The sequence below is a fragment of the Leptonotus elevatus genome, chromosome 3 (assembly GCF_054856555.1).
Source record: "Leptonotus elevatus isolate MCC_2025b chromosome 3, RoL_Lele_1.0, whole genome shotgun sequence".
NCBI lineage: Eukaryota > Metazoa > Chordata > Actinopteri > Syngnathiformes > Syngnathidae > Leptonotus > Leptonotus elevatus.
This window is the reverse complement of record NC_141241.1, coordinates 21,012,714-21,037,183: the sequence shown is the minus strand read 5'-3', so window position 1 is coordinate 21,037,183 and position 24,470 is coordinate 21,012,714. Positions and strand designations below refer to the sequence as shown.

General features: G+C 39.8%; 1 protein-coding gene across 1 annotated transcript; it reads left to right on the top strand.

The window, feature by feature from the left end:
• Positions 1-437: 437 nt before the first annotated feature.
• ttc17 (tetratricopeptide repeat domain 17) lies at positions 438-19,629 on the top strand. The gene is made up of 25 exons (XM_086072165.1): positions 438-648; positions 1,604-1,693; positions 2,457-2,626; positions 2,777-2,888; positions 4,194-4,325; positions 4,672-4,781; positions 4,876-5,023; positions 5,295-5,434; positions 6,646-6,806; positions 6,983-7,095; positions 7,247-7,399; positions 8,131-8,246; positions 8,357-8,513; positions 8,612-8,683; positions 8,845-9,069; positions 11,060-11,279; positions 12,252-12,371; positions 14,329-14,615; positions 14,721-14,874; positions 14,964-15,084; positions 16,115-16,274; positions 16,372-16,455; positions 17,127-17,246; positions 18,523-18,666; positions 18,754-19,629. Exons 1-25 carry the CDS (start codon positions 478-480, stop codon positions 18,883-18,885), a joined length of 3,612 nt encoding a protein of 1,203 aa, XP_085928291.1. The 5' UTR covers positions 438-477; the 3' UTR covers positions 18,886-19,629.
• The last annotated feature ends 4,841 nt before the right edge of the window (positions 19,630-24,470 follow it).

The window sequence follows — 24,470 nt, the reverse complement described above, 5'->3', positions numbered from 1 at the left end:
TACTACTGTATGTACAGTAGCCGAATTTCACTTTATAAAACATTAATAATTGGTAATGTTGTTTCCACATTTACTTTTAGTAAGTTGTACAGTATTCTGTTTTTAATATACTTTTCTAAATAAATTAAGAATACATTGTGGCTGTAGTGGATTGATGACATTTACTCCTTTTATTTGAGTGCAAATTATGTTTTCAAGCTCATGTTATAATGGCCAAGAACAATCAAAGATCATTGTTAAATTTTAATCCCCTGAGATCTGACAAAAAAATGAAGCGTCTCTCTGAGCTTTCACCTTTGCCACGTGCAATATGGCGGCAACGTTGACGTAAAAGTCAGAGCCAAGAGTGGTATCTAGTTACATCGAAGTTTATCACGTCACATGATGTTTTTTGTGTCATGGGGTGTAAGTGAGCTCAGCGCCGCTGTGTGGTCGGAGTCCGCTGTGCTGTTGCCACAGCGCTAAGGAGACAGAAAAATGGCGGACATCGAGAAAATCAGTCCTGACTCCTTTCCCTGTCGAGTCAGCTGTTCGCGAAAAACGTTTTTTCAGGGGAAGCTTTTCATTCTCTTCTGCATGCTCGTAGTGGACTCCGGGGGAGCTACAACCCATTGGGTTGTCACAGAGGACGGAAAAATACAACAGCAAGTATGACAGCTCATTGAGCCTCTATGGTTTAGCTTCAAATGCTATCTGTTAGCTTTACCTGTAACATTTTTTTCATTTTATTCGGATTTTGATAATGCGGTTTTGGTGGTTCACTCGATCCACGTCAGATTTGTTTGCCCGCCTCCCTAAAGTGACGATTTTCGAGAAAGTACTCCCTGCAGCCTCAGCGATTTCTAGTACAAGGTAGAGTTTACGCGAGATAGTAGGTGAGCGAGGTCAAGATGACCCAAACATACTGGCTGGCCGGGCCCCCGTCTATCAACTAAGTTAATGCTTAATAAAGTTACGCTTGCGTTTCGTATGCGTGGCGACAGGCTGGGTTAGAGAGTGTTTAAACTGAGCTTCGCATGACACCACTCAACTCTATATGTACAGTAGTAGGGGTGGGAATCTTTGAATGTCTTTTTGATTTGATTCCGATTTTTGGGTGTGCGATTCGATTCAGGATCGATTTTCGATTAAGAACGATTTTTTATTCAAAATGATTTGATTGACAATGATTTTTGCTTCAATTTATAGATGTTCAAGGAATCGTAATGATTTACTCCAACTCGCTTATGCTAACTAGTGCGCTACTCGCGGCACTTTTATCACTCAAAATAACGGCTCCACACTGCAAAAAATACTTTTATTGGAATAACTTGATTGTGACTTTTTCCTTCTACTCTCTAATGTGGCCACAACTTAACAGTGTATCAGACCGCGTACAACCACACTGCCCCTAAGTGGCCAGATCGGTTACAACATGAACAGCGCTCCCAATAAAGGCACACACAAACAAAGGGAAGACAGTATAAAATAATTTAAATAAAATCGATTTTGGGACATTTAAAATCGATTCTGAACCGTACTAAATGAGAATCGCGATTCTACAGTACAGTATAACATTTTGCATCACTTTGATATTTGAATATTGTCATTGAACTTGTTTTAGGTTGATTCACCTTTAAATCTCAAGCATCCGCATGATGTGGTGATCTTCATGAGACAAGAGTCTCGTGTGAACTACCTCAAGAAACTGGAGGTGAGTAACTTGACTGTGTACGATTAATGCGGTCACTGAAAATTATGGAAATTGTATGAGCACTGAAAAATCTCTACAGCAGGCGTGTTCAAGTTCGGTCCTCGAGAGCCCCTATCCAGCCTGTTTTCCATGTTTCTCTCCACTAACACGCCTGATTCATGATCAGGATCGTTATCAGGCTTCTGCAAAGCTTGCTGATGAGCTGATAATTAGATTCAGCTGTGCTGCAGGAGGGAAACATGGAAAACAGGCTGGATCGAGGACCGAACTTGAGCACCCCTGCTCTACAGTAATTCCCCAGGTAAAATTTACATTTAAATTTTTAACCTATCCTCCATTAAAAACCCACTTGTGTTTTTTTTCTCTTTCTGCAATGCTCTAAGATGGTGTCAAAGCTCTGTCACAACAAGAATTGGTCTCAAAGACATATGTTCACTTGATTGTGAGACAAGCTTTGTATACCAGGGGAAGAGCTATGTTTAGCCTGGGTTGTTTGTGGAAGTTAGGAGAGTCTTTGTCGCATGTTGACATACATACACACATTTACGAGATTTGTTTTTTTAGGGTAAAGTCAGATAATTTTGAAATGATTTGAATTGTTTGTGAGTCCTAGTTTGTGTTATATTTACGGCTTAATAGGCAGTTCTAAACATTTTTGGGTGGCGAATTACTCTGGGGTTTTCACTTCGCTGTAGGGCTTGCAGTTGAGTGAAATACTATACTTTTTTACTTCTGTTTTTTCTCTCTCTCAATTTTTGAGCAGAAGCTGCTAGTGGCACAGAAAATTCACATTGAGGAAAATGAGGACAGGGACACTGGGCTAGAGCAGCGACACTACAAAGAGGATGCAGACTGCATTATGGCCAAAGTACCTCTTGGTGACCTCGACCTGTATGATGGCACTTACATCTCCTTAGAGAGCAAAGATATTCGGTAAGTCTTAAGTATAAAATAAAAGTTCTGTACTTCCTTCAAGAAGCATGCCGTGGGATGTCACTAACGAACAGTGTTGTCTTCACTCTTCTGACTGTTTTGACAAATTGACTTACTATGTTTCTTCCTCTTCCGCTCTCTTGTGTGTAGCCCCGAAGACTACGTGGATTTCCTCTCGGCTCTGCCTCCTGATCTAGAAAAACCAGACTGTGCAAGAGTGTTAGAACTACCTTATAGTATCCATGCTTTCCAACATCTCAGGGTGAGTATTATGGTCAGCTTGTCACCAGTTGCACTGATATCGTTATTCTCAAAAGCTTGTGCTGAAGTTTTTGAAACTGAACTTTATAAATTATCGTGTGGTTAAAAGATATACATATTAATAATTACTATTCAAAGACCATTTTTTCTGGAAACTGTTTACATTTGTTGAAAATGTAGCTGTTTTCTTATGAATAACTGATCAATAATCATGATCCCAGTTAGGGGTGGGAATCTTTTATAGTCTCACGATTCGATTCTGATTTTTGGGTCTGCGATTCGATTCAGACTCGATTTTCGATTAAGAACGATTTTTGATTCAAAATGATTTAATTGACTATGATTTTTGCTTCAATCTATAGATGTGCAAGGAATTGTAATGATCTACTCCAGTCTGACTCGCTAATGCTAATTAGCGCGCTACTCGCCGCACTTTTATCACTCAAAAGAACGGCTCCACACTGCAAAAAAACTTATTTTATTGGAATAACTTGATCGTGACTTTTTCCTTCTCCTCTAATGTGGCTACAACTTAACATTGTATTAAACCACATGGAACCACACTGCCCCTCAGTGGCCAAACCGGGTACAACATGAACAGCGCTACAAATAAAGGCACACACAGACAAAGGCAAGACAGTATAAAATAATTTAAATAATATAAATTTTGAATCGTATTAAATGAGAATCACGATTCTTATGAGAATCGATTTTTTTGGCACACCCCTAATTCCAGTATTAATAAAAAATAATCCAGATTATTATTTTGGGCATAATCGTGCAGCCCTAATACAACTGCATTTGAATGACGTAGTACTACTAAGGAACACATACGTGCTATGCAATAAACTTTTGGTATATGCCATCTAGGTACAGTAATTTCTGGATTCTAAACCCCTATTTTTTTACACTTGCATTGAATCCTGCAGCTAATACAAAAATGCGTCTTATCCATCAGATCACAAGGGGGCGCACTATAAGGGATGTGAAAGAGCGTCAGGCAGAGCAAAACAGACAAAGTGAGCCCAAATACAGTAGGAGAGACAGAACGAGAATGAGACAATTTGCGCCCTCATTATGGAAAATAAAGTAGCGGGAACCCGGTGCGGTAACATTAAAACACCTGCAGCTTACAGTCGGGTGCGGCTTATGTGTAACAAACTCGAGTATTCCCCAAATTTGCCTAGCGCGGCTTGTAGTCAAGTGCGCCTTATAGTCCAGAAATTACTGCACTATGAATGTTAGCAGACATTCTGTCATGTAAAGTAACACATAAGATGTCTGTATTCTTATTGGTGTTTTGTAGGGTGTACAAGAGAGGGCAAACCTCACATCCCCATTACTTTCCAAGGAAGACCCAATTTATAGTTCTTTGTCCCCTAAACTGGGTCACAGTATAGACGTGGTGGGCCATCGCATCCATCAAGCATTACTGAGGGTATGCTCTATTTTTTTATTTTCTTTGGACACAAGCATGTATTGTGAAAAACATTTGGCACTTGGATATTAGCTTTTTGCATTCATATATTTAAGTCTGACAGTGTATTTTTAATTTTTTTGTCAATGTTAGTTTGTGGCTGATGTGTTGTTATCAGGTTTTGTGGACCTTAAACTAAAAGCTACTGATATTGCATCTCCTTTTTTTAAACGACATTTTGCAATAATCATCTTAGTCCAGCTATCAAAAGGGCTACTGTCAATGTGAAATACAAAAACAAATAATAATCATGAGGTCAGAACAGTAATCCAACAAAAAGAATAATGACATGTGTTTTCTGTTCCAGAATACATCATCATGGGTGCTGTACAACATGGCTTCATTCTATTGGCGTATGAAGAACGAGCCTCAAAGGGCAATGAATTGTGTGGTGCGCGCCCTGCACTTTTCCCCTAGGTAGAGTCAGCCTCTTCACAAGGTTTCAATTGAGTGTGTTTGTTTGAGAGCCGTCATATATGTTCATATTCCCACGTTGGTTGTTTGTTATTAGGCAACACAAGGATATAGCCCTGGTTAATATGGCCAACATCCTGCACCGCGCCCATTTCTCAGCAGATGCTGCTGTTCTCGCCCACGCTGCCTTGGACCTGCCCTCGGACCTGTTTACCAGCCACTACACTTTAGGAAACATTTATGCTGTGAGTTTAAAAGTGCCCGCATTGGAGGCAGCAAGGTTCACATTTAATACTATTTAGAGCAAAAATGTTACCACAAAATTATTGGTTTTATTTGTACTCTTAAGTTTAACCTGGTGTATTCACACATGTGCCTTTAGCCAGGTAAGATGGGATAAAAGGGTTTATTATGGAATGGAAAGGGATTTTTATTGTTCAGTCGATATTAAAACTGTGGTTATAGCAATGCACAATTTGACAAATCAGTTTTTTCCAACATTCTCCGTCCTACCAGATGCTCGGGGAATACAACCACTCAGTGTTGTGTTATGAGCAGGCATTACAGGCCCAGCCAGGTTTTGAGTTGGCCTTAAGGAGGAAGCATGCCGTGCTGTGCCAGCAAAAGCTTGAGCAGCGCCTAGAAGCCCAGCACAGGTACGCATGTCCAGGTTTAATGTAATTGCAATGTACATGCATTTATTCTTTAAAAAAAATATTGTGATTCGAATCTGTCATGGTAATTTTATGCACCGGTAAGTACATTGATTTTACACATTGTATATAGTACATTAGTACATTTTTTACTTGGCTCACTAAGCTATAGCTAAGGTTAGCTACTCGTGTAGCTATTAATAAGTACTCCTTTTACAACTGAGTTCTATTCCAACAGTAATGTTGTAATGTGAATTTCTCCACATTGCAATGTGTATTGTTGCAATGGGAGTTTTTTTTTTTTTTTTCTTCTTCAAGTTTACAGAGCAACCGTACAGTATAGGCACTGATACTGGTATCGGTATCACGCGTGTCTATGTGAACTAGTTTGTTGCCATGCACCATTTGAAACCTTTTTTTCCGGGACCATTGTAAGCCTGAAATATTATTTTATTTATTTGCATATTATCTATCTCCTGCTTTATTTCATTACATAGATCACCAACCTCCCATCCCATCCCTCACAGTTAGAAAAGTACCAGTAACTTAAGTCGTGTTTGCTCTGATTAGATTTTTATCGAGCCATTTTTAACAGTAAGAAGATATTTTATCTATAAATAATGTGATAATTGTATTATTTTTCATAAATTAATACCTTTAAAAAAATTAATTTTGGCTAAATTAGTTTTTAAAGGTATTAACTATTAATTGTGGCCTACATGAAAAAATAATGAAGTTTTCAAATTAATTCTGGACAAAATATTAACTTTTTACTGCTGAAAATTGATCAGTGAGTGAAGTATTCCTTTAAGTGCTTAGATTTGACCTTGACTTGAGTTATCCACAACCATATCTTTAGTTTTAAGCAACACTTGAAAACATTGAGTGCGATGTTTCACTACTCCTTCACCTCTAAATGCTAGCTTGTGAGTGTTCTCTATGGTTTTGATGAACTGAGATTGTTTGTAACACAAATGTGACCTGACTGAAGAAAATCTTTATCAACATAAAACTACTAAATTGATGCAAACATCAACATATTACTGGAACATTGCCCAGTTTGACACTTGAATGAATTATCAAAGCTTTTCTCATCTCCTTTTCTCTTTCATTATGCAAATGTAAAAACTCAAGAGGGCAGTAGTGCAAACATGTGATGACAACTGTTCAATACAATTGTATTTGTCGATGTATTTATGGCTGTCTATGTATAGGTCACTGCAGCGAACCTTGAATGAGCTCAAGGAATATCAAAAGCAGCATGACCACTACCTTCGCCAGCAGGAGGCGCTAGATAAACACAAGCTGCTGCAGGAAGAGCAGATCCTGCACAACATTATCCATGAGACCCAAATGGCCAAAGAAGCCCAACTTGGTAAAATTATGGTTTCCAAGGTTACGGGCAGTGATCATATTTTTCTCTGTTATTAATTTAAGGTTCATTTTCAAAACTGGCATAAAACATTTGAGGCCAAAGTTAATGATAATGCGTTTAAGTGATCCAACATTTTTGGCTTTCATATTAACGTACCGGTAATTGTTTTGTCACAGGGAACCATCAAATTTGCCTCCTGGGTCAACGGCAGCGCAGCCTCCATTGCCCATTCGATCTGCCTGTGCGCTATCACCGTGGTGACCTGTTTGAAAATGTTCATTTTGTCCAAGTAAGTGTTGATTCACTTCTCTTGCATGTCTTATCGTATGCTATTGAAGATTATTTTGGGGTTTAAAAAAAGGAAAGCCTGTCGGCAAACTCGGCAATCGAATAAAGAACATTGACTGGTTTCTTTGGCTGTTGCCTCCCTTTCTTCATAGTTTGGCGAAGAGATATCAGTGGCATCCAGTGTGGCACTTGTGTCAGAGCACAGTTCAAATCAGTCAACACACAGCCCTCAGCTCCATCCTTCCGTGTCAGGTGACCAGGATCCTGTTGCCGCCCTCTGGAGCGATCGTCATGATGACACACAGGCAAGACGGATGATTGCAGTTGATTGTAGTTTGTCAACATATTCTTTTTCGCACTTTTTATTTAAATGATTACTTACTGATTGCTTTTGTAACACATCAGACGTATTGTGCATTTTTTTTTCATAATTAGAAACAGTTGCCATCATGCTACCATGTTTTGACAATGTCTTTGACATGCTTTTGTCAAAGTACCCCAAGGCTGAATAATTATAGAATACTCGCCACACCCTATTTTTTGTTTTATTGATAGTGGCCTCTTTTTGAGGGGATGGCCTGTTGCATGCGAGTGAGTCAGCCGTCATCACATCCCTCCTACATTCGAGCCAACGGATTTCATTACTGTGACGACCTGCATTTTGAGCTTTCGAATCAATCGCCTGACCTGTCGATAACTAAGCACATGCTAGGCTAGCATGTGCTTAGTTATCAACAGGTCAAGCGATTAACAGTTGGTCCCCACAAGACATGGATAGGCATGCCTACAAGGCTTCTTCCCTCATGGTGGCAGCGCTTCATCACCAAGCCCCCAAATAAAACATGTCATTTAGTGTGCTGGCCCATGTATGTGGCACAGACCAGAACTCCAGAGACCCAACTATTTTTATGCAAGGAATTAAGTGTCCCCTTTAATTCTTGACATAGTTAAATTTTGCTACTTTACATTAAGCATCATTTTTCAGAAAAAAACTGATTCCACAAAAACTGGATCCATGTTTGTTTGTTTTCTGTAGGATGTACAGAAGTTGTTGTGGCCTCAGCGGGCAGACTGCGTTAGTGAATACCCGAGTGTCCCACCTGCTCACCTGTTGCCGACATACCACCTTTTGTCTGAAACCATCAGTCACAGGCAAGTACATATTCAAGATCTGTGTGTATTTTGTGGGTCTGTGACCGTGTTTCAAAAGTAAAAAATACTATAGTGTATAAACTAATTGTATTCTATCTGTGCACATTCAGCAAAGTGGCAACTCTTCTCTATGGGAGTCGTAGTCCTCCTCAAAAAGTGGTGCTGCCAGAGTGTGGTTCTCCTTCCCAAGTACATTCTCCTCCCCTGCCGGCTTCACTGGACTGGCTTCTGGAAGACAAGATGCTGCCAGATCCGTTTGCCGTCCAGGTGTCTGTTTGCTTGTCTTTTTTTCTGGATGTTTGTAATTCATAGCTAAAATGTCTTATGCATGTTTGCTGAAACATTATCATTGTGTGTGATTACAGATATTGCAGTTGCGGAGTGGTGGCTGGACATTGGAACAAATTGGATCCAGGATTGCCGAAATAATGAAATTAGTAAGCAACACGTCATCCTCCGATATGCTTATCTCGCAATGTGTACATTATCCTCATACATATTGCGCACACCTGACCTATAGCACATAAGCCATCAAAAAACATAGCTCCATATTTCTGAAGCCAAATATTGCTACACTAAGCAGGTATTGTTTTTATAGGACAAATTATCCAGCTGGCAGGTCCACAATGAAGCATCTCTATTCTGGCGGGCCCAAGGTAATGGCAGTCGTGCCCTTCAGTGCCTGCGCCAAGTGTGGCTCAAAACCCCGCCCTCTCACCGCCATTTGCCCCTCACAAATGCTGCTAATTTGCTGCTACATTATGGATTGACCACCCACTCACAAACATTGGTGGTGCAAGCACTTGCTTACAATACAACTGAGGTAAGAAATGCATGGCTTTCTGACTTTCTCTTAATATTGTAGTATTATAGTAGCATTTATAGGTCTGGCCACTGAGCTTAGAGCATAGGTGTCAAACTCCAGTCCTGGAGGGCCGCAGTCCCGCAGGTTTTGGATGTTTCCGTTCTCCAACACAGCTGATATATGATCAGCTCATCAGCAAGCTGTGCATAAGCCTGATAACGATCCTGCTGATTGGAATCAGCTTGTGTTGGAAGAGGGAAACCTCCAAAACCTGCAGGACGTTTGACACCTATGGCTTAGATTGTCACATAGTGGCGTCCATAGATATACCGAGAGACTGTAACAGTCACATAAAGGCATTGAAGTAGACATATTTTCAAAAGTAGTGATAGATTCAGGAATCCTGTTGTAAAACCCAGAAGCCAGATATATACAGGGATGTGGAAAAGTATTGACCCCCTTATTTTGTTTTAACCTATGTCGTTGTTTTAGTCCCGTTTATCACATTTACATTGGTAAGATTTGCCCTGTAGGTGTTTTGGATCATCAAGCCAATTTTAATGTTTCACAAAGACAACTCAAGTAAATACAAAATACTCTTTCTAATATCCAAAAATATATGGCCTTAATTAACCCTTGATGATTTCCAAGAATATTGAGAAATATTATGTAAACTGACAAAACAAAAGTTGGAACTTTTTGGAAGGCTGGTTATATCTAGTGTAAAATTAACAGCATTGATAAAAAAATAAAAATAAAAAATAAAGCGTGTCAGTGTGATAGATTGTGGCTGATTGCTGCTGCACTAGCCAGATTGATATTGTTATTCACTCAAGGGAATTCTCCACAATATCAATCTAGGACTGCTTCATGGTGATTTGCTCGGGAAAGGCGGGACATTCTGTACAATACTTCGAGCAGATTGGACAATGCGGCTTCTTGTACGTGTTTGTTTTGACCAATCACGGCCACGGATGAAAATCTCAACTTCGTTCTCATCGAGGGGGATGGACACAAACATCTACCAGCTAAAAATGCAGGAAGCGCCTCTCGCTGTTCAACATTCAACAAAGAAACGGGGAGTAATTCTGCGAGAACATAATTAATTGCAGCGTCCATTTGTCCATGTTGGGTTTGATTGTTTACCCCGGCGTCCGCGCTTGATGGTTTCGTCACAACTGCATATCACGCCCCAAACACAATGTCGCTCTGTGATTGGTCCGATAGATAGAAATCAACAGACTCGGTGCAAGATGTATTCTCGGGAGTTTGTGAACTCACAAATACCGCGAGAATTCGTCTTCCAGCGCAAGGTTAAGCTTCTTCAGGGCCTGGACCGCTTGTTGTGAGTAATAGAACAATGAATTTTTCTATCTACAAGAACATCCATATACAAGGCAAATCTTCCACTGAATGGCTAAAATATATACATAATTATAAATAAATAAGTAAACAAAATTAATTAAGTTTTTGGCATGGTCAAGTCAAATTCAAGGCTTAATCCAATTGAGATACATTGATATGACCTTTAACGAGCAATTAATGCTCAAAACCCAATGAGGAGTGGGCAAAATCCTTTCACAGTGATGCGAAAGACTCCTCATCAGTTATCGCACATGCTTGATTTTAATCATTGCTGCCAAGGACGGCACAGCCAGTTGTTAGGTTCATGACACAATTACTTTTTCACATGGGGCCATAAAGGTTTGATTTTTTTCCCACCTCTCTTAATAAGTCATCATTTAGAAACGGCTTTTCTTATTTATTTAGAATCTAAATAAATGTCAATATCTTAAAAGACAATCTAAATTTTAGATTGTCTTTTAAGATATTGAAATTGGTTTGATGTTCGGATAAAAACAAAAAAATCAGAAAGGGGACAAATACTTTTTCACATAACTGTCCATTTGTTTATATGTGTATTTACATTGTTAGTAATAGACCTACTTGTGTTCAATAGCAAAACTACATTTAGGTATCTGAACAGCTCCCCTTTCCCTCCCACCAGCCTCACGCACTCCTCAGCCTGGTGAACTTGGAGTTGGCCCAGGGCAATGTGACAGGAGCGCTGGCCTTGTTTCGCCACACACTGATGACAGCCGTTTCCTCCTCCACTTCCTTCTCAGCATTTGCTGCCTGTGAACAGTGTCGCACCAGCATACCTCTTCTACGTTGTCTGCAATTCTATCCATTCCTTTACAACCTTTCTAACCAACAACCCTGTTTCCGTGAGTAACTTTGATGCAAAGAATGTTTTTGTAGAAATTTTTATTTTTTATTTTTTGGTGAGGGAGTTACCAGAAAACATAAAGTCACCCTCTTAAAATAATTGCCCAAGTCATTTTTTTTTCCGCAAACAAATATTTTTGTTTGCCTAAATCAGCTCTTCATGAGGCAAATGGTTCATTTTTTTGTGTGTTTCCTGACAAATCTGAAAAATGACTTGGGTGATTATTTTAAGAAGGCGTTGCTAAGTGATAGAGAGCTATGCATTTATAGCAACTGTGACCAGTCGATAAAATAGCATTTTGCTTTGTATCATTCTTGGACTAAAATACAATTTTAAAAAAAGCTAACATTTAGCACAGGAAGTCATTACTTAACTATAACTTTTACTAGGCCATGGAGCCATGTGTCAGACAGGTTTTCCTTCTCTAATGTTATCCAAGGAAACAAACCACGGTGCTGTTCCTTTAAGCTGTAAAGGTGTCAGTGACTACAGCGTTGAGAATTTAAGTAGTATTTCCCACTTTTGATATGAGCAGACAACATACACTTTATTCATAACAGTCAGAGTGAAGTGAAAAGTGCTTGAAGTCGACAAGTGTTACCACTCAATTATTTAAACCTGCTGGAAATAGCTGAGGCCACAATTAGATGTGTCAAAATATTACTTTCCATAGCCAAATATTGCTCCCACAAAACACATGGAATAAATGATAAACACATGACACACACTTAAGAGTATAAATATTCTCTGATGTGCTCTAGAACCACATCACAGGATATTTTAATCAGGCGTTACAGTTCCTCCCATGTTCACATTCAGAGCAGTTTTCTACCATCAAACAGAACTTGACGTTAATATTCTACTTACATTAATTTTATTGACACATTAAATAATTGAAGTAGATAACACAAATCATTTAATTGTTGCAATTTTTTGTTTAATGACTTTACTTAAACATGTTTTGATCCAGAGGGTTCTGCTTGCGGTGCTGAGGATGAACTTGCCATACCGCTGGAAGAGTGGGGTGGCGGTGAAGAAAAACAGGATGCGTCTTCCGTTTCGGCCATAGAGGACTCTTTGCTTTTTGAAAGTAAGAAAATTAGCTACGGTAGAGACACTGTCAGTGACTGGAAAACTGGGAGGATGCATCCAGTGGGAACCAAAAACATCTGAACTCATTTGGTCCCGAAAACAAATAAAAACTTTCTATTTTAAATATTGCCACACTCCCAAAAGCATATTTATATGTTTTTGTTTTTTTATGCTAGAAGATACAGAAGGCTTTGATGCAGCCTCTGACCGGAAGAGGACGCTTAAAGCGATGGTAGTTATAACAAAAAACGCCCAGCAGGTGGCAGCAGAGTATGAGACCAACCAGGGCCATGTTGCAACAAGCGCTTTCCCCCTGTGTTTTCTACAGATTTCTGAATATTGATGAAACTTAGCCATATTCTAATGCTAATTGGTGCAAAATAGAAACAGATACAGATGTACTTTTTTTCCTGATGAGAGAAGAGACTTTAATCTTTCTTTTGGTAGGTTCTATGTTTTAATAGCAATAGAACACAATATTCTGTGGGCCTTGCAAAATCAGTCAAAATCCAGTAAAACAGCATGGAGCGAAGGGGGTTGCTTCAGTGAAAATAGGTGGGAGTAAACGAGTTAATAAGCAACCATAGTCATACCATATTCATTAGGGGTGTTAAAAAAATGGATTCTGCAATATATCGCGATATTACTATATACGGCCGAATCGATGTTTAAACAAAGTTTTTATGGAAATATTCAACAAAATGTCTTACTTAAGGTTAGGGTTCACACGTTAAGCATGGAAGAATGTTGATGGAACATTAAGCCTTAATACTTTATTTCAATGCTGTTCAAACATGAAACAGATTGCAACAGATTATATATACAGTGGCTCACAGTTAGAAGCCTGAAGTTTCAGATAAATACATTTTCATCCAAATCTTACAGTGTACATGTACAAGTTTACTGATTAGTATTTTCTAAATTTAAGTACCCCTCCAAAAAAATCGCAATCATCTATTTATAAATTTGTATCAGGATTACAGTAATTTCTGGACTATAAACCGCTACTTTTTCCACTTGCATCCGACCCTGCGGCTAATACAAAGGTGCGCCTTATCCATCAGATCACAAGGGGGCGCACTATAAAGGAAGCGCAGGAGCGTCAGGCAGAGCAAAACAAACCATGTGAGCCCAAATACAGTAGGAAAATGAGACAATTTGCACCCTCATTATGGAAAACAAAGTAGCGGGAACCCGGTGCGGTGACATTAAAACACCTGCAGCTTGCAGTCGGGTGCGGCTTATATGTGTAACAAACTCAAGTATTCCCCAAATTTAGCTAGCGCGGCTTTTACTCAGGTGCACCTTGTAGTCCAGAAATTACTGTAATCGGTATCGGACCGAATCGTGATACGGACAAATCGCCAGGTACTAGGCAATTCACACCCCTAATATTCATAATAAACATGGGCCATTTACTTTATGTTTTACATGGTCACATATTGATAACATCTCTGACATGCTTATGGCAGAATACCCCAATTATGAATTACATCACACTTTATACCCAGTGTTTTTTTTAAGCCTCCCAGAACTATTCCTGTTTGGAAGGGGTGTTATTGTCTCATTAAGTAAGCTTTCAGCTGTACTTGGGAACCAATATATATCTCGGGTCCCCAACCACTGGGTGGGTCACTGACGGTTACTGGGCCACACAGAAAGACTGAACAAAAATTATTTTATTGATCATCACGAGAAAAAAGTTTGTTTACTTTTGTAAATCAAGTGCATCTGACTGTGCCTCTGTCCAAACACTCATCCTTGTCACAGGGTAATGGGGAAAAAGCTAAATCATAAGCGTAACCGAGAAAACAAACAAACAAACATGTTTGAAGATTGTTCAAAAAAGGAAAAGGCCAAATAATGAGACCGTAACGGCAATATGGGCTGTCTTTCTTTAGGTACTCAGCTTTTTGCGAGTGATTGTATTTTGTGTTTCTCTGCTAATGATACAGAAGTCATCTTGGACACAAACGGGTCTGGTGAGGCAGCGGGAAAACAGCAAGCTGCTCGCTCCTCTTCAGGGACGCCTCCCTCACTCGCAGACGGAGGGGTCGAAGGTGAAGAGGAGTGGCAGCTGAAGGAAGACCTAATGGGAGCTTTCGAGGGGGCTTTAGATGTCAGTGGCAAACGAGGTGACTTGCGGGGAATCCGGGTGCTGAAGAATGACCGTGTGATGGGGCCCCGTGGTGGAGGAGGGCCCTGCTTTGGAAACTGTGAGGACGACGACAGTTCAGAATGGGTAATGGCACACATACTGCTACTATCGGCCACATAGAATAGGCGGTGTTAATAAACATTGTTTGGCCTTTTTGATTGTGTGCGATTTTGATGTTTGGCTTATCAGATCACCTTTCAAGTGAAGAGAGTAAGAAAGGCAAAGGTGGATGGGACTGAGAATGGGGCCATCGCTGATGATAGCCAGGGTGGGGAGCCAGTGTCTGAAGGGCATTCTGTTCTGGAGATTAGCGGACCAACTATCCCCTCAGCAGGTCCTCCAGGTACCACTAACTTACACCGGGCTGAGTTAAGGATGAGGACTCCCAACCGGTTGAATAGACATCTTAGTCTTTTTCTTTGCCCTGGGCAGGCCGCTGGAGGGACTATACAAGTCTTGGCTGGCCAGGGCCAGAGGAGTGTCAGCGCACCCGAAGGGTGGACCTCACCACTGCAGCAAGCACATGGCTAGCCGTGTCGGCCAAGAACATCGAGTAAGCTTTTATCATGTGATTATTGTGATAAATGTTCCCGTTATCTAACAATGAAGGCTATGATCGCTTGAGCTTCAGTTTTCTCTTGCGCTGACTAATGCAATGGATGGATGGTGCGCTGTAGTGTAGTGACCTTGGCACTCGCTCAAACTTACTTAAGTTCTCACCCTTCAACTTTCAAAGCCAATTATAGAGATTTGGTGTGTCCCTTTAAGAATGGACTCACAAGTTTTTAGTTCATGTCACTCAGATTCTGCCACCCCGGAAGTATCCCATCGTTTAATTACAAACATTCTTAATCGGTCTAATGATGGAGTTTGTTCCTGCCTTGACACATAACCCAAATGTGTACATAAATAGGAATGTATCATCTAATCAGACAATGATCTTTGCTAGCACAGTAGTGATGGCATAATTATAGTATTTGTATGAAAATAATATAAAACAAGCAATGACGTGGCTGCATAAATTAGTTCATTGCAAGTCATTCGTAACCTTAAAGTGGAAGTCAACCTTAAACATTTCTTGACAATAATGTTATATGTGACATCACTAGTCTAAACATGACATTCTGATTAATATTACATTTGTGGAGTGTGAGTTATGACGCAAAATCCAGCCATTTTTATCCATCTCGGGGCAACCATTTTACCACTTGCTGTCGACTGAAGATAACATCATAGTTGCTCAGGGCTCAGGCACCGACCAATCACAGCTCACCTGTTTTCTGAAGCTGAGCTCCGATTGGTTGTTACCTGGGACCTGAGCAACTGTGATGTCATTTTTACTTCTGATATTGATCAAAACTGCTGGATTTTGCTGTTTAACTCATATTCTACTAATGCAATATTAACCAAAATACTGTATTTAGCCCAGTGGGGCTGCATAGAACATATTGTTACAAAAAAGAATTGGGGGGCTGACTTCCCCTTAAACATTCCATTGTAAACCGCTGACCACCTACAGTATACATTTAAGGTTTAGAGGTATGACAGGGATTGACAATTGTATTCAATGCTTCTTCCCCCAGCATCACAGAGCACATCGATTTTGCTACCCCACTCCAGGAGCCAGCTGTGGAGCCTTTATGCAATGCAAACCTTGCTGCCAGTATGCACACCCTCGACCACCTGGCAGGCATGGCTAATCGAGCTGCCATCCACTACACAGGAGAGAGCCAACTCAGTGAGGTAGGCCACACGGCAAAAAAAAAGGATCATCATCATCTCTAAATACAAAAAAATTTGACTATTATCACATTTATCATTTTAATATCCCTGACCTCAGGTCCTACAAAACCTTGGCAAAGAGGAATTCTCTCCCCAGTCTTTTGAGCAGGTGGGGACTCGAATTGCTAAAGTATTAGAGAAGGTAAGTTCAAATTTAAATCTGAAAGAAATACCGGAGTAACCTTTATGTTATTCTGTCATAAAAGGGGGGGAAAACACTTGCTTTGAAAAGTGCTTTTGAGATTAAGATGCACTTTTAAAAAAAAGTTGATGTGTTTCTATGCTGTTGACAACCAAGGCTGCAGAAATAATGCCTCTATAATGCAATAACGTGGACTAAAATCAGACAAATGAATAGGCTTTAAGATCAAAGTGTTGCTCCCTGAAATTCTTTCAAATGACTGAGTGTCAGTGCCTCACGAATACAGAGTAACACAAAGAGACATGGCTGCGAACTCTCGCGCTCTTGTTTAAACACTTCACTCCCTGTGAAACGTGCTTGAATAATTTAGCAATAAGCATTCTTGTTCCGACTGCCTCCGTTCGATGAGGCACAGTTTGTACAACAAATGTCGTTGTATTGCGTCATAGCAATTAAATGAATCCATTATGTGCGGATAGTAAATATTTTTCTCTTAATTATGACTAACCATGACATCAATAGCCTGCTAGCTAACACACACAAACCAACCCTAATATAAAGCTCTATGGATTTTTTTCCACACACAAAATACTAGTTTAGCCTTTGTTCAATACTTCGTTTAAAACCTTTGTTTAAATTAAATGTTTAACTTAAGACATGCTCTCCCCCAGAACCAAACATCATGGGTATTATCCAGTATGGCTGCACTTTATTGGAGGGTGAAAGGTCAAGGCAAGAGGGCAATTGACTGCTTGCGACAGGCCCTCAACTACGCCCCCTATCATATGAAGGTAGGTCATCTTTAGTAACAGTCAATGCAAAATTATAACCGCCTCCAATTAGCTTCTTCTTTTTCTTTTTTCTTTTTAGCACTTTCTTGCTTTGCGGTAGTATGCAACTTCCTCTCTACAGTATTTGATCAACATGAGTTGATTTATGATGGTTTTATATTCAGAACGATAGAAAAATACAGGCTCAAAAGTGAAGTAATTGTATGTGTCCATGAAACTTTACCTTCTTTTAGTTACTCGGGTAATTACGAAGTGCTTTCACAGAGGATAATTCAGAGGAGAGCCGCTCTATGTAAAGCCTCGTCTGTAGGTGTGGGTCAGAAATAATCGATTCTACTGAGCCCTGAAGGTTGTATGGAAGAAAAATGTATATATTTGTCTGTCTGTTGTGGTGAAGAAAAGCTGAGCCAAAAGGCGAAGGTCTCAAATTACCGGTCGATCTACGTTCCTACCCTCATTAATGGTCACGAGCTGTGGGCGGTGACCAAAAGAACAAGATCCCAAAATGAGTTTCCTACCCAGGGTGTCCGGGCTCTCCCTTAGAGATAGGGTGATCCGGGAGGGACTCAGGGTCGAGCCGTTGCTCCTCTGGGTTGAGAGGAGCCAGTTGAGGTGGCTTGGGCATCTGGTTCGAAAGCCTCCTGGACGCCTCCCTGGAGAGGTGTTCCGGGCGTGTTCCGGGCATGTCCCATCGGCGGGAGGCCCCCGGGGACGACCCAGGACACGCTGGAGAGACTGTCTCCCGGCTGGCCTGGGAACGAACGCCTTGGGATCCCGTCGGAAGAGCTGGTCGAAGTGGCTGGGGAAAGGGAAGTCTGGGCTTCCTTCCTAAAGCTGCTGCCCCCGCAACCCGACCCCGGATAAGCGGTAGCAAATGGATGGATGTCCTCGCAAAGTTTTTATGCATGTTAATGTCTTTCTGCTTGGGTCAACTTAAGGGTAAAGAAAGATGGCACCTGAAGTACAAGGTCTACTAAAGTCACTCTTTCAGTAGACGCAAACAAATGCACTCTTTTAATTTTTCCTTGTCCGATCGTGTTGTTTTGAGCAAAAGCTTAAATTTTTTTCAGTACTGGACCCACTGACTTCATGGCATGCGGAAATGACAATGAAATGAGTCCAGGATCAATTCACTGTGAAAACATTGCAATACTGACAAATGAATGAACACTATTTACACAGGAACTTTGTCAACAGTCATGTATGTGAGAATGGTGATTTATTTTCTTTAGCAAACATAATCAAGCAGTTCCTAATGTGTCCCCGTGTTAAACAGGATGTTCCACTTATCAGCCTGGCTAACATCTTCCAGAATGCTCGACTGTGGGAGGATGCTCTTACAGTTGCTCGCATGGCTGTCGAAATTACTCCACACTTTGTGGTCAACCACTTCACTCTCGCCAATGTCTACATCGCTATGGTAAATCAATGCTTCTTTCCCCCACACTTGCATCAATTAAGTGGATGTGCCCGCATGGACGCAATGTTTTCTGTCTCTTGGCGGCAGGAGGAGTTTGAGAACGCAATGCGATGGTACGAGTCCACGTTGAAACTGCAGCCAGAGTTCGCCCCTGCCAAAGACAGACTGCGAACCATTCAGTGTTACCTGCTCACCAAGAGGGAACGTCGTCAACCTTAATCAAAGAAGTTGCCATCATGTCCACAATCAAGAACACACAAATGTACTTAATATGCGCAAAAAAAAGAAGTCTTTTTTTTCCCCTTCAGTCAGCCGGTTTAAACCCGAGCTCTTTGAAACACTTAAACACCACAAAGCACAGCTGATGATAATACTTGCAGTTCTGTTCTTCTGACAGTTCATGTTTGCAAATACAGAAGGGAAGTCAAATCTGGCATACGTGCCCCATTGTTGTCGTCGTTTTAGCATACATGCAATAGTTGGCATTAAAAATAAAAGGGAAAACCATAATATTGTTATATTATTACAAAAATACGGCTATACTGAAATGTATGCATCATGTGGCCAGGAAGACTGTGTTGTTTGAAAATTATTTTAATGGTAAGTTTTAATTGATAAGGTTATAAATAATACGTTCTGTCCATCAAGCGATGCTGGGATGGAATGCGCTTCACATCTCGGTAGTTTTCACTTTTTAACAATATACGCCCTCATTGTTTCCGCTCATGAAATGGACGGTTCTTGTCGCACTTTTGTCATCATTCCTATTTGTACGAGACCTGCAAACTGATTTTGCTCCAAGCTAATTGAATGAAAAAAAAGTAGGAAAACGGAATTATGCTGCATTTGCTTCTTAAAGTAATCATCAGGCAAAAAAAAATAAAAACAGATTTCCTTCTGGCCCTCACAAGTGGAGTCTGTATTAAATGATGTACAGTATTAAAGGCCGTGTGTGGATTTCAACTACTTGTTTTTGTGTTATCTCTGCAAAATCAAAATCCCGATTTTACAGCTTGCCCTTAATTTAGCTTGTGAATGTGTTGTCAACATTTTCAACTGACCACATGGTGTCACTCTGACTTTTTCAGCAACCCTTTGTTTTACTTTACATGCATTTACGTTTGAAATGTTAGCGGTCTAATGGCCGCCTGTGATCTTGTATGAAACGAACTTGGCATTGCCATCGCAAGGTCACCTTATATGTCAAATGAGCTAATTGTCTCGAATAGCTTGGCCCTCTTAACGAGGATAAATGATTTTCTTTGGATGCATGCCAATGATTTTACGTCACTGAAACCTGCTGAGGATCTACTTGAGTGTCCATGATGCTTCAAAAATAACCCAAGGTTCTGGTGCTACTTTTAGCACATTTTCAAGGATGCGCCTTGAAAATGGTGCTTACCACGCGGAAAGACAAGGGCAAAGTATATTAGCATTTGGCATATTATTCCATATTACAAAATGTTGGAATGTCAGCACTTTTTAAACATTACTCTTTCTTTTTCTTAACGTTTGCACCTCTGTCTGGTCTAATTAATTCCAATTCATTTAAAATTGTTGAAACATGTTAGTAAAACAAAATTCGACCATCAAATATTTTGTACATGCAAAACGACAACGCAGTGTTTTGCAGAAATAAAAAGTCAATAGAAGAAAAGCTAGTAGAAACCAACCCCTTCGGTGCATCCACACATATAAACACATATGGTATAAAATAACATATATATATATGCTACATATCAATTGGCCCTGTGTCATCAGGAGACATGGCCATCTACAGCTGTGTCATCTTTACATAACTGTGGAAGCTGAGGCCGTGCCCCTGATGATGTCCCCAACGGGAGACATGGATCAAAAAGAATTGGACCTAAAATTGACCCTTGAGGCACCCCACACTCAATTACCTAGAAACTTCAATCTTTGTGAGGGATGACCAAACCAGTTTGGGCAACCAGGAAGCAGAGTCTGTTTAATAAAATCTGGTGTCATTTTGATTCAAGAGATCCATTAGCACCAGGACTGAGTTGATGTGAACCCGCATTATGCCTGATGCCATTTAAAATCTTTAAATGGGCTGTCTTGGTAGGCTACTGTAGTTCATCGTAAACCTGATGGATATTTCTCTAAAATGTTTCTACACAAGAAACATTTTAACTGGTTATAAACTGTTTTTGTATCATTTTATTTTAGAATGGTAAGTTGGATACAGATCGGTAATATTGAGAATTTTGGGGTCTAAATGATTCTTCTTCAGGAGGGGAAATGCATCACCACTGCTGTTTTGAAGGCAGCATGGAAGGTACCCATTTGTGCAGTTTCTTCTCCAGCATTCCTGCAGTTTCTTTCCTTTTTTTTTGGTATAATCCATAGGTTTGGTGTCGCCTACTGTTCTTGTTACATGAACTCATCTTGTTGGTTGGTTCAACTAGTGTGTTTGTTGCCGGTAGCAACTGAGTATAAAAACGCAAAACAGTTTGTCAGTGTTCCGTGTTGGAGCCAATATTTGTTGAATATAGTTTTGGCTTTTTTTGTTTGAAATGGAAATTATGCCACCTAGTGGCCAGGTGTGTTTAAAACAGCACCCTTTATAGTGTGCACGCAACCTCATGAACGAGCCAGTTGATTGAACCAGATACGTTGATTAGTAGTGTGGAAACTTTGTCAACCGCGCCTACAGGCTGCTTTGTTTGATTTTTGATTTAGTGGCTACAGTTTGTTTTGATTTGTATTTTGGATTGTTTGATGACCTGGTGCACACATACATACACAACATACATACGCAATCAACACAATTACATGTCACATACACACACGTCTGAATAAAGAAAATCCAGTCAAGGAAAGACAGTGGCCGGAGACTGAAGTCATCTGAAATAAGTAAGACAAACGAAATGTGGATAGTTTAATTGTTGGATTGTTGGAAAGGAAATTAAGGTTATAACATTCCACGTTTATTCAACATTTCACATAAGGTTGGTAACAGGTGGAAAATGGTACCTCCTAAATCGTCCCTCTTCAGGAGCCCAAAAAAAAAAGAAATGGCAGGATTGCTCAACTATTAACTTTAAATTGTTAAACAGAGCAAGCCATTTTCAACACTTTAGATTTGTCAATAATTTGTCCGAAAGAATCTTTCCACAAGCCAGCCAAATGGCCTTCCAGGTTAACTGCTATTACACAATTTACAGTGTCTGACACTTTCATTTAGTGCTGTCACTATGGAATATTTTTAGAATCGATTAATCTATTGATAATTTAATCGACTAATCTGGTTCATTTTACTTTAGCATTAAAGTGTATTATACAAAAGTATGTTCCCCCTGATTACTGTTAACCAGTGATTGGTGTTAATTTCATAATTTGCATTTGTATAGTGATTTAAAATATATATATTTTTAAGGGGGATTATTGGGATTTAAAAAAACTGATATTTACAAATGTCTTATTTTAATTAAACACAGAAGATAATATTCTTTAATGAAGAACTACATAAATCAGCGAACAATTACTGTCAATGGATTTGGATAATTTGAAATAAAAAAATGGCTCCAAACAATTACTCGATTATTAAAATAGTTGTTGATTAATTTGATCATCCTTTACTTGTCGATTAAACGATTAATTTTGACAGCTTTGCTTTCATTTAATTGGCATATGAACACACCACATTGCTCTGAAATGACCAAAAAAGGGGAAAGTATATATATATATATTTTTTTTTTAATCAAAATATACTGTACGTAGCAAAAATGCACACTTTGACTTTGGTTAAAGGATCCAGGCATTTTGGTTACAATTCTTACGTCGTGTAATCACTTATAAATGAATGAAATCAGATGCTCCATTTTGCCACATGAAAAATCCCCAAAACACACACACACAAACATGCTTTTCATCACATAAAAGACAATATAATATTTGCTTATTTTAATTCATCTCTGCCGAGCAAGACAACAGTCCACTCCTCAAACTGATCATCTCGCGGTCTTACAGCTATAAAACCAAGAAGCATCGGCAGCAAATTCAATTGATTGGAAGGGATTCATTCACAGGCACAAGTGCAACAACATAGCACAAGTGTGAACCACTTTTTCTTTCATGCTACATCCCTCCACCCCCACCCCCTTAAATCACAAGACCTAAAAATGGCACAAGCACAGCGCAGTCTGCTATTTTTAGAATCCAGTAGAAGAACAGGACGCTTGCAGAGAGGCTGAAGCGTATGCACACCGAGCTATAAATACAAACGCCATGCATGCAGGTTCATTTACCCCACCCTTCCCATTCACATTCGAAACCAGCAAACAGACTCCTGCATCGCTAATGTGCATTATTTATTGTTACTCCTTTGGTCTATTCTTGTCCGACAGAACTCTGTGCCAGCTCCGCTAGGAAATGTTTCTCAATGAATAATTGAGCGGAGTTATATTTTTTGACCAGCCCCGTCTTAGCTGCGGTTATAAATAGCTCATGTGCATCAAAGCATGCATGGATTTGTCAGGGACGTTGAGCCCAGCAGTAGGAGCCTTGTTATGTAATAGGCATGTGACTTGGCACACCACACAGCCACTGCATTGAATGAGCCGAGCGTGTGAGGCTCGTACCGATTGAGTGTTTCAGACCGCTTGTATATTGGCAGCTCCGGCAAATTGTTATTTTTTTATTGTTATTTTTTATTTATTTATTTATTTTTATTTTGTATTATTTATTTATTTTTTATTTATATATTTTTATTTTATTTTATTTTATTATTATTATTATTTTAGACAATGTGCACTTTATTGACACACGTCCACACAATAATATAATAGGCTATATAACAAGTGATACATTCAGCCCTTTCATATGTTGGCATGTATTGTTGAATGGGTTTAGTTTTCCCATCCATTAATTGCATGTTCGCCTTGTAAATGTACACATATGAAAGGGAGCTACCCCCCCCCCCCCCCCCTTACTGGTAAACTGCTCCTGTCCAAAGTTTGTCATTTCTTCCCATGCTAAACTTTTGATGATCATTGTGTTATCGTTTCACATCGCAGTTTGTATTTTTAGCACAGCCCTGCCGAGTATAGTAACGGATGTTGCTGCAAGATATTACATAATTGAGTGATAGTGACTTTTTATAGTTGCTGCAGAAAAACAGCGCAGGATCTGATTTGAGTCCAACATGACACGAGTGCGTCGCTTCATTCAGTAAAATGTTACATAATAACCGGGAGGAGAAACTTCCCACAGTGTAAGAAGAACTTTATAAGGATCCAAACAACAGGGTTTGCATTTGTGTACATATTACAAGATATTTAATTTAATTCAATTCAGTTTATTCCAGATTTAGGGAATGTTAATGTTCAATTGTTGAATTCCTTTTATGAACACTCAATTAGCATTTGGGAATGGAGGACACCAATTGGTGAAGCTGTGTAGGTGGAATTCTCTCCGATTCTTGCTTGATGTACAATTTTCGTTACTTTCAGTGGAAGACAGGTCAGGACTGCTGGCGGGCCATTCGAGGACTTGCACTCTTACGACAAAGCCACTGTTGTAACAAATGAGGATTGTGGTTTGGCATTTTCTTGCTGAAATAAGCAGAGAGAAAGAGAGAAAAGGTCATTTCAGCATTTTCTTGCTCTAAAACATTGCAACGTTAATGATGCCGCTACAGATGTGCAATTTACTCATGCTATGGGCACTAACAGATGCTAGCTTTTGAACTTTGCGCTGATAACAATCTGGATGGTCTATTTCTTCGCCGGCCTGGAGGTCATGATGTCCATGGTTTTGAAAAACTATTTGAAAGGTGGACT